We start from the raw sequence: 11,433 nt of genomic DNA, 5'->3' as shown, positions 1-11,433 counted from the left end.
ACAAGGGCTGTGTGAATAGATTGTAGTATGTTTATACATAAAAAAAAAAAAAACATTCACAAAAAAATGAACTATGAACAGTAACTTTTTTCAGAAAAAAGTTTATTTTATGTAAAAAACAATAATACAGTGCTTGCACAAAACTTGTATACCACCTATAACATTGGGTTACAGTACTGCAATAATTTCACAAATGCAAAACAGTTTTGCTTGCACATATTTGTGGTTTTATTTTTAACTATGATAGGCACATCTGGCATGCTTTTTACCATGTCCAATTCTGTTAAATTGCAAACAAAAGTGGTTAGGGAAAATCCCAGGAAATGCAGCTGTTAGCATGTAGGAAAGGGCAAAACATATGGATGAAAATTCAAGGAACAGGGCTACAACTATGTTGCTAAACTTAGGGTTTGGCCTTGGGGTCCCCCTTTTATCCAGACTACACCCATCCTCTGAGAGGTGAGGCCTAATGTCGGTCAGGCCTCCAAGACAGGGTGGTGTACAACCAGCCTCCCAAAAAAACAGCAGCGAAAAATAACAAATTAAAGGGTTAGGCTCACCTGACCCTGCCCACTGAATCACAGAAGCTTAATCCAACTAAATTATATATATTTTGCCCCCCTGAGAAATGCCCATAGTTTTACCTGTAGGAAATGATTTATTAAGCCCCGTTGTACCATTAAGCAAAAACTGCTCAAAGCAAGTTTTAAATGAAATATGTGACACTAAAAATATTATTTATTTATTTATTTTTTAACTAAAGTGTATGTTTAATGTTACCATATATCATTACATTAAAACAGCAGTGTTTTTGTAGGACTTGGTAGTTTTCTCCTCTGTACATTCAATTCTTTCATATCCTATTTGAACTGCCATGCATATAATTGCCAAGTTCTAACAATGCAGCACTACCTGACACACAACTCAATTACCCACAAAACACCTGGCCAAAAAAGTCTCTTTACAGTTCCCAGACATGCCTTGGAAAAAGTATGCTCATTAGAGAAATTAATCGTTGCTACCTGTCCAAGCATCATTGCTCACACTTGTCCCCCTACATTTCTTTGAGCTGGTGAAGAAACTTCTGAATTTGATTCACCTTGGATTCAATAAAATGCAACAGCGTCATTTGAAACTCTACCAAGTCCCTTTGCTGCTGAACGTCTCTGTTAGAAATATAAAGAAAATACTCTTATAACTAATGCAATTCAGAAACATTTTCCTCTTGAACAAAATCCTTTGGGATGTTTTAATTCAATGTAATGCTGGTGTGTGCCCGCCGTGCATCAAATAAAGGGACATACACTGGCATTACCAGGAATTAAAACAGCTCCTGCGTGTTCCAGTGGAAGCTTGTGTCTGTGTGCCTCTTCCTCTCCCCCGGGTCTCTATTCACTGCTGTAGATATACTTGGTCTTGGCCATGCCGGTCAGCTCATCTTCGTAGTTGGGAAGGCAGCAGAAGAGGATGCCGCAGCCAAGCATGATAATGGTTGCACCCCAACCAAAGCCATACGCCCAGCTGTAGTCGTAGTGTCCCTCGAAGATTAAGTTGTTGAAGTTCACTGGGTAAACGATCAGAGCGATGATCTGTAAAACAACTGTGAAGAGGGGGGAAAACAGTTAGAGGCCTGACCGAATATTGCAATTACAAATTGTAAATTCAAGTACGGAAGATACAATAAAAAATACTGAATAGTGAGGTTTGTGGTTTGGGTGTTCTTAGGCACACAAATACATTTCATAAAATTTACAGGAAATACTATAATGAACCAATTCATTATTTATTTCAGTTGTTAACTGTAGCTTATACTGAAGTAAAACCTGGAATTGACCTTTGTAATTGGGGTCTTATTTCCATCCTCCATCATTTGTTTGAAGTTCAAGACAAGGTAATGAACGTACCTGCAATAAGGAGAAGGAGTCCCACGACACGCAGCAGACTAAGCCTCAGTGTGCAGAGGGTCACAAGGGACACAATGAATGCAATGATAAGCAGTATCAGGCCAATGATCATCAGGGCAGCGACGGCTTTGGCCCATGCTGAAATAGAACAAAATGGAATCATCATTAGCTTATTGAAAAGTATGCAGCTTTTTTTTCTATAGCGGGTGGAATGTGCGTGGTATGTGCGTGCAACATCACATAAATCATGACGGCGAAGAGAGTGACGACTTTCTAAGCTGCATGGAAAACCCGGCCACTGATAGAATACCCCTGAAATGAACAAACAAAAAAATCTAACTGTGATGAGGGTGCTCATAGGCACTGAAACAAACATTCAGTACAGCCCACATATGGGTTCCTGTTAGTGCTGTTATTTTAATTTTAGCAGTTCTCAGAATGTCTCCATACATCTAAACTCCAGAAGTGCTCTTTTGGGCAATATAAAAAAGAACCTGCCAATGAACTATAAATAAAGAACTACAGTAGTGTGCACATTAATCAAAACACATACCTCAAGATTTGTCATTTATATCCTTTATATACCTACTTCCATGAAAACTTCTGGGTGTGAGAATCTCAATTTTTCGGTCAGTGATATAGAAACAACAGGCACTCGGGTGTGAAAATGTTAGACCATTCTGTGCTTCAATTAGGCATCTTCAAACAACTTATCTCATCCATTTTAGCATTTGCGGCTATGTGTTCCTTTTCTCTTACTATTTTAAATTAATTTCATGTGTGGACTGTTAGTCATCAATAAAATTACACAATACTGTAGCTAATCAAATGAACACTGTAAAGGGAAATATCTTCCTTGTGGCAGCTGGTAACTCCTCAAGACACTTTTCTGCATATGATACAGTTTTGTACTCTATAGGTACTTGTCTTCTGTCATCAAGGAACTGTAACAGGGCTTTGTTGGCATTCAGCAAGCATTTTTCTACTTACATTTATTGCTGATTACTAACAAAACTAAATGTATGATCTTTAATAAAAATGTTACTTCCACAATTGACTCAAGCTTATTTAAAATAACAACTTTAAAGCAAGTGGCACAGGAACATGTAACAGAATACAAATACCTGGGCATGTGGCTGTACACAGCTTTAACTTTCAAAACACATATTACTTCTGTTAAAGTAAAATTCAAGGCTAAATTAGGTTTCCTGCATCATAGTAAGATACATTTCACTCGTATTTACCAGTTCCAATGACATTAATACTAATTATGGACTATGGTGGTGTCATTTACAGACTGGCCCCAAAGACTATGTTGAAGAAATTCGATACTTTATATCATTCAGCAATTAGATTTATACCGGAGCGCCGTACCGAACCCGTCATTGTGATTTGTACTGGAGCACTGTACCAAACCCATCACTGATCTGTACAGTCAGCTGAATTGTCCTTCTTTGAGTTCCAGGCGTTTTTTTACACTTGTATGGGCTTGTTTATATAACAATAACTGGCAAAGTTGCCACCTATCTCTGGAATGTACTTTTTCTTAACTATCAGCTTAGATCTGATGCATTTATAAAGTTCCAAGGGTTTTATCTACTTTCGTCAGACACTCATTCAAATTTGCACATTGTATTGTTTATTTTACTTATTTTGGTGTTGTGTTTTAATGTATGTATTGTTTTATTCTGTTACATCAATATTGTTTTTTATATCAATATTGTGGTCACCATTGTACATGAGATGTGAACTGAATTGAATTGAAACTAATAAACACCAAAAAACAGAAGCCATCTTTTTTGTGCTCTTAACACAGCTTGTTTTTAGGAGGTATATGTTATTTACTCAAAGTTTATGTTGAAGTCAACTTCCCAACGTTTCGGTATGTTTAACATACCTTTGTCAAGGGAAGGTGTATTTGAAAACAAACAGTATAGTTATTGTACCCTAAAATGTACCTACTAATTCAGTAATGCAAATTGCAATATAAGAACACAAGAAAGTTTACAAACGAGAGGAGGCCATTCGGCCCATCTTGCTCGTTTGGTTGTTAGTAGCTTATTGATCCTAGAATCTCATCAAGCAGCTTCTTGAAGGATCCCAGGGTGTCAGCTTCAACAAAATTACTGGGGAGTTGGTTCCAGAACCTCACAAAAAAAGTGCCTCCTATTTTCTGTTCTGAATGCCGCTTCATCTAATCTCCATTTGTGACCCCTGGTCCTTGTTTCTTTTTTCAGGTCAAAAAAGTCCCCTGGGTCAACATTGTCAATACCTTTTAGGATTTCGAATGCTTGAATCAGATCACCGCGTAGTCTTCTTTGTTCAAGACTGAATAGATTCAATTCTTTTAGCCTGTCTGCAAACGACATGCCTTTTAAACCCAGGATAATACTGGTCGCTCTTCTTTGCACTCTTTCTAGAGGAGCAATATCCTTTTTGTAACGAGGTGACCAGAACTGAACACAATATTCTAGATGAGGTTTTGCTAATGCGTTGTAAAGTTTTAACATTACTTTTCAACACTTTTCACAATATATACGAGCATCTTGTTGGCCTTTTTTATAGCTTCCCCACATTGTCTAGATGAAGACATTTCTGAGTCAACATAAACTCCTAGGTCTTTTTCATAGATTCCTTCTTCAATCTCAGTATCTCGCATATGATATTTATTGCCTGCGTGCAGTACCTTACACTTTTCTCTGTTAAATGTCATTTGCCATGTGTCTGCCCAGTTCATAATGCTGTCCAGATCATTTTGAATGACATTTTCTGCTGCAACAGTGTTTGCCACTCCTCCTATTTTTGTGTCATCTGCAAATTTAACAAGTTTGCTTACTATACCAGAATCTAAATCATTAATGTAGATTAGGAATAGCAGAGGACCTAATACTGATTCCTGTGGTACTCCACTGGTTACCTCGCTCCATTTTGAGGTTTCTCCTCTAATCAGTACTTTCTGTTTTCTACACGTTAACCACTCCCTAATCCATGTGCGTGTCATACAATGCCTATCTCCTAGTGCCAACCCATACACTCAGTGCTGTGCAAGGGGTGTGTCTCTCCTGGAGGAGGACATGGATATTCGACACTAGGGAGAGCTTTGGGCAAATGGCTGTCGATTATTTTCTGTATGAAAGAAAAATCAGAAAAAACATGCAAAACAAACATATAGCAAAAGTACTTCTATTAACTTTATGGAGTTTTCAGATTGTTAAAAAAGTTACAACTGCAACAGGAACATAATTACTATTGAATATTTTCTCTTTTCAGCACAAACCTTGCATTACCATGAAGATTCAAAAAGATAAATTCTCCTGACAAAATCATTTACCTAGTGAGTCAACAGAAACTGCCCTTCCCTCTCACATTCGGCTGCCAAATCCACACATTGGTGACACATGCTTTGCAGGTTACGACAACACACCCTTTTATATACAGACATCAGTTACCAGGAACAATTACATATTCTGCCCAAGGTTTATTACATTATGAAAATACTGTTGCTATAACAACATGTCCTCTTACAATCAAATGGCCCTATTTTATATTAAAGGCTAAGCAAATTTTAAAGTGGAAATACAGTTTTTAGGGCTATCTTCACAAAGCATTTACCACATCACTACGTTTGCACCTCTTTTTTGTAATGTGCCAAAGTTACAGGACTAGAAAAACTATGGTGCTTGTAGTTCATCTGAAGATTTTTTACATAAAAAAAATGGTGATAAATGCTTTGTGAATATGGTATCGAACTAAAAATAAAACTAATCAGAACAGAAAGTTTAACTTCTCCTTAGTGCAACTTATTCAAGCTGCTTGTTGCTAGCATTATATGGTTACAATTGTTTAGTTTTTTTTTCTCAAAAATGTTGCACTGTGCCAGAAGGGCACAAATTATTCCACTTTCAGGGGGACATTGTCGTTTTTTTGTGCTGAAGGTAGGACCTATTCCTGCATATTTAAATTGCCTTGAAATACAAACTACTATCTGTAGGCATATTTATAGAATACTTTTACAGAGCACATTTTTTCCAGAAAAGCCAAATATTGTAAAAACAGTAAATCGATGAAGCTCTCATTTCAAAAGCACTCACAAACTTGGACACTCACACTTACATACAATTGACCTTCCCTATATAGTTTAAAATACAAGGATATCTACAACAATTACCTATTTCTTCATTTTAACCAGCCTGTCATTGATCAGTTGATCTATATAGGGACACAAACCAAAACCAGTTCTGAAATGAATCCATGAAAGATCACAACTACACTAGTTTATTCTCAGTGGTGTGTTTATTTTCAGCATTCACATTGAGCTGGAGCAGGGCAACTTTGCTGAAGGAGATATCTAATTTTAGCAATGAATACTTATGCTGCCAGAATGTGAGTTTGAACAACTGTACATTACACTCTTCTGATTGGCAAACCAGACAATTGTAACCTCAGTATGTGCAAGTAAACACCACCCACAGACATGTAATGCATACCAAAGTCCACTGAGGCTTGGCTGCATTCTCAAACTGCTACAGTAAAAACTAATCTACTTCAGACCTATCTTGCAAAGGCAAAGACACATTTTCTGAGAGGAATTTATTCATTTTAATGCTATAGAACTAACAAAAAAACAAACTTAGTTGCAGGAACAGAGTTGTTATGGGCAGCTTCTTGCTAGCTTTATATATACACAATTATTGTATTCCTCTACACATATTCAATAAAAGTTACTTAAAATTTAAAGACAAATGAGGAAGCTAATTTTTGCTTCACAAATTATGGAATATAATACTGTACAATAGATATGCAGAATATCCTATAATAAGGTATAAAAGTCATTCAAGACCACAACCCATGATTTTGGTGTTTCAGACCTTCAGTTTGTCACAATGTCCATATAGTTTAGGGTTACCAGATTTGCACAGTGAAAAACTGGGACTTTTTTTTTTAAATAAATGTGTTCATTAATTAAATCAACAAGCCACCTAAAGAATGGTCACTTTACATTCTGAAAGTATTCTTGTTCAAAAAAGCAATATATATACATTTACCTAATTATCTACCTCCCAGGTTTGCTACTGCTAAAATATATTTCTATTGAATGAATTATATATATATATATATATATATATATTATATATATATATATATATATATAAACATTTCAAAAAGGAAAACTGCTGTGTACCATAAGGTGCAAAATTAAAAAGAAAAAGGTAATGTAGGTGTACACAAACATGTGAATAATTGATAAGAACAACAACAAAAAAACCCAATTATATCAGTAGGCCTACGTTTCGGACTACAAGTGCTTCTCCCGCTGGATTGAAAAAGCAGTGCGGTTAACATAACTACAAGGGCCTAAACAGACGGTAAAGCCCTCTTGTGAGGGTTCTATAGCTATTAGAAAATGGCTACGTTAAAAAAATACAACACAAACATTTACAGTTTTTCTGATTGTTTTTTCATGATTTTATGCAGCACTAGTTTGTTACCAATGAACAGAAATATTGTCCTCATTTTTCCATGAGTAATACAGCTTCTTCAGAATTAGGGGGAGACAGGGGTTGGTTGTCACACTTTTCACTCTTTATTATTTTCCTCAATCTCATTCTGCGAGGTTCTGTTCCTCGTTATATGGAAGAATAACTCTTCACGTACAAATTGATGTTTTTTTTTAATTTTTTTATTTCAGCGTAACTTTACTCCAAATATGATATTTAGACGAAATGCGCCGGTCACCTGTGACAACCTGCCCCATACTGGGGTTGGTTGTCACAAAGCATGTTCTTGGTTTTACAGTAGACAATAATGCAACTTTTTTTTTTTTTTTTTTTAATAACTCAGTTTCTACTGTGTATTTTTACTATAGACCTATATATATTTGAAATGTTGACCCATGCTACAAAATATGTGCTAACCTTTATGTTAGTTGGAATTTACCTCCAATTACAAGATGGTTGAGTTCCAGACAATAGAACACATATTTCAGCGTTAGTATCACCTGCCTGCACCATCTAGTGTCATAGTTAAGAGCACTGTGACAACCAACCCCGGTCTCTACATCTGTGGTATGCTAGCCTTCTCGGGCTTCATCCCAGCGGTGGACTCTTCGTGGTTATTTCGAATTGCAAATAATAATAATAATAATAATAATAATAACAACAACAATAGTTCAGGTGTCTCGTACAGAAAAGCTAACATTGAGAACTTTTTTGTAAAACATGTAAAGAATACGTATAATACCAATATGTAGTACTATAATACTGTATTTACGGATTTGGAACAGTGATTAAACAGTTTGAATGGTAACATTCGAGGTCCTTTATCAGAGAGTAAAGCCTTCGTATTGACCAATCAGGTTAAATGGAAATCTACGATCCATTTTCTAATTCTTTTTTTTTTCTACGTTCACCTGACGAAGTTTTGAAAGCTTGCGATTTTTTTTTTTAGTTAGTCCAATAAAAGGTATCTTCTTCTCTTTGTTTAATTCTGTAAATTGTACTCGGGACATGATTGCCGTAGCCTACACTTTAAATAGAACCGCCCATAGGTTTCAAAACAAGTGAAGAACAAAGACAAAACGTAATATTATAATTTATTTTTTAAGTAGAAATGTACAAATATTTATCGTTGATTACTCTAAATATGTATAAAATGTTTTTATATACTTTTTGAACTTTGTTTTGACCATAGATGACCTAAGCAAACAACCTGTAGGATTTCGTTTTTCTCTTACCATAATCCATGAGAGATTTGCATTCATAGGGTTCCTTTGGTCCCCGGCACTGTTGCCACATATTCGCATAATGCGTTTTGGAGTCGTCGACCCAGCCAGATGTTGCAGCAATGGCAATAATGTCAAAAATAACGGCAAAAAGCAGTAGAAGTGGCAGGATCCATCTGCACCTTGGGTAGGCAATTCCACACCGAAACATCTTAAACACACAAACACTAACTTGCTATATAAAAAAAGAACTGCTGGGGAAAGCTTGACAAAATGTCTGATCCTTCTGGCCGTGTCGTACTTTTACAGCTCTTTAACAAAGATAGATAGCCCCGCCCGAGTGAGCAATGTGTAACATAATCAGCTAACCTGCTCCATGAGAGACCTGCGGGCTGGGCAGGGCTTTGACTCAGAGAGTCGTCGCCGTAGCTGTCTTTTCCAGATTGTAAACAGATAGCGAGGCGTGGATCACGTTACAAAGTTGCAAGGTTGCTGTATCTGTAACCCTTCGTTTACTAACATGCTTTAAAAGCATATTTGATTATGCCGTGTTTTGTTAAAGGTTGTTTTTGGTTGATTGAATCAGTTTTACTGACCATTTACCCCAAATTTAAACTGTTCCAGAGAGCGTTAGAAGTTTATTCAAAATTTAACCACGAGGAAAGTCTATAAAAACAGGCTTGAACAACATTACTTAAGTTAAAACGGTCCTTAAAGTTTTGTAAATAGGCTACATAATGGGCGAGGGGGGAAAATTCTTACTAACATTATTTAATGAGAAATATAAACAAAGACTTTGTTATAAGCCCTATAAGAAATAGATCCCTCCCCATATAAATTATAAATATATCAGCAGTATACCAAAAATATTTAACCTTTGCGAGTCCCTCCCCACGACTGAGCAGCATGTTTTTTGGACTCTGTTTTTATGTCTGGAATACTTGGATCCTGCTTGTACTGAATGTTCATTGCAGACATTTTCCCCAAGTTGAATCTACTGGACACATCTTGCCACTATTTTACAATTATAGTTACAGTTGAATCCAATGAAATCGATATAATCATACTGGTAACTTGAAGGAATGATTACATGGAACAAAACGTTTAAAAAAATAATTACAGTATTTCATTCATAAATATTGTGAATGGTGAGTCCTGTCCACATACATTGCTGTTTAAGAAACAGTTAGGCTAGGGACAGCACTTTATTTGGCAACAATGAGTGCATTTTATTGGGTGACAGAAGAATAATGGCACTTAATACTTTAGGAAAATGCCCTCAGTATCTCCTTGATATGTTGTTTATATTATTTTATGTATTTGTCACATATACTGACAGCTTACTTATGGACATACAAGCAGGAACCTGTACATTTGTAATGATTCAAATCATCTAGTATCACAGTTCTAAAAACAATAGTGATTCATTTTTGTTCAACAATTGTTACATCATTATATTTGCACGGGTGAAGCAGCTATGGAAAGTCATGATACATTGGCTTTGGGAGACTGAACTTGTCCCTGGCTCTCAAAGCATGTGTTCCCTATTGGGCAGACTTGAGGCAATCTGTTATCCACTTCATGATACAACATTAATCCTTATTATCTTATTGGTTACACAACAAACATTATAAAATAACAGTTTTTAAAACTTATAAAACCATATTTACTAAACTTCTAACCATCTCTGAAGCAAATGAAACAGGAGTATCAAAATAGGCTTACGTTTTTACCCACTGTGAAAGACTGTACAATTCTGCCAAAAATGTGTTTCACAAAAATATAATTAATGAGTAAACACACACTTAACAATCACTCAAAAGGCATACAGAGAGTTAACCCCTTTTTCAGTTTGAGGTATTACTCCATATATTCAGAGTTCCATACTTATACCTGGTTTTAAACCTATTTTTATTCAAATCCCGAATTTCAGGAAAAACTATTTTATGGTAGTCTAAACACACTACAGTTTCCTATGGTATAGTGCAGAACATATTAAACCCTTGCATCCTAACTGGCTAATCACATGACCAAAAAACTGTTTGTGCTGTTGACCAACAAATGGTCTGTAGTTAAATGCTCAGTAGTGGTTTCTTTTGTGGCCCTTTGTACAAAATATATCTTTAGTTGTTTTTGTTGTTAGTTCTTGACTCACTCCAACCACACACACCATCTTGTTCACACAGTTAACTAAGCATTGGATTATTCAGATTTTTTTTTCATTTAATTCAGTGCTCATATACTTTTATATAATTACTGTAGGCCATAAAAAGGTAGTTTAATGTGTGTGTGTGTGTGTTGTATAAGGGCTTGTGGCATAGTGGCAGCTAATCAATGCTGGCAAGCAGCAGAAATAGCAAACACAGACTCAGGAATTTCAGTTAAAACACCTTGGCACACTTAATTACCAATAAATTAAAACAAAACACAGGAACAAATAAAAAGGTCAAACAGAACTCCACTCAAACACTACAAACTCAACGCAATGGCTATCACAGTGTTTTCTTTTTCTTACTTTTTATCCTTGTCCTCCCTCACTCTCACTCACTCTCATTCTCATTATCACTCTCACTCTCACTCTCACTCTCACTCTCACTCTCACTCTCACTCTCTTACTGCTCAGGCAAGGCAACACACCTTCACCAACCCATTCTCCTAACAAACAAACAGTTCTTTGTGTCTTTTATGGGGTGTGGCCAGAGGTAATTGACATCAATAATTAAATTCCCACCTGGCCACATTCCATTTTTGTAATTAACTAATAAAACAACTTATCAAGTCAACAATTAAACATTTTACCAGGTGGCT

At 36.0% G+C, this 11,433-nt stretch overlaps 1 protein-coding gene across 1 annotated transcript; it reads right to left on the bottom strand.

Annotated features, from left to right (window-relative positions):
• Window positions 1-769: 769 nt before the first annotated feature.
• Window positions 770-9,023, bottom strand: perp (p53 apoptosis effector related to pmp22). The gene is made up of 3 exons (XM_034019012.3): window positions 8,638-9,023; window positions 1,905-2,042; window positions 770-1,600 (listed from the first exon to the last, which is right to left on the bottom strand). Exons 1-3 carry the CDS (start codon window positions 8,834-8,836, stop codon window positions 1,389-1,391), a joined length of 549 nt encoding a protein of 182 aa, XP_033874903.1. The 5' UTR covers window positions 8,837-9,023; the 3' UTR covers window positions 770-1,388.
• Between the last annotated feature and the right edge of the window lie 2,410 nt (window positions 9,024-11,433).

Source organism: Acipenser ruthenus, chromosome 6, assembly GCF_902713425.1.
Source record: "Acipenser ruthenus chromosome 6, fAciRut3.2 maternal haplotype, whole genome shotgun sequence".
NCBI classification, from domain to species: domain Eukaryota; kingdom Metazoa; phylum Chordata; class Actinopteri; order Acipenseriformes; family Acipenseridae; genus Acipenser; species Acipenser ruthenus.
This window is presented reverse-complemented; position numbering and strand designations above follow the sequence as displayed.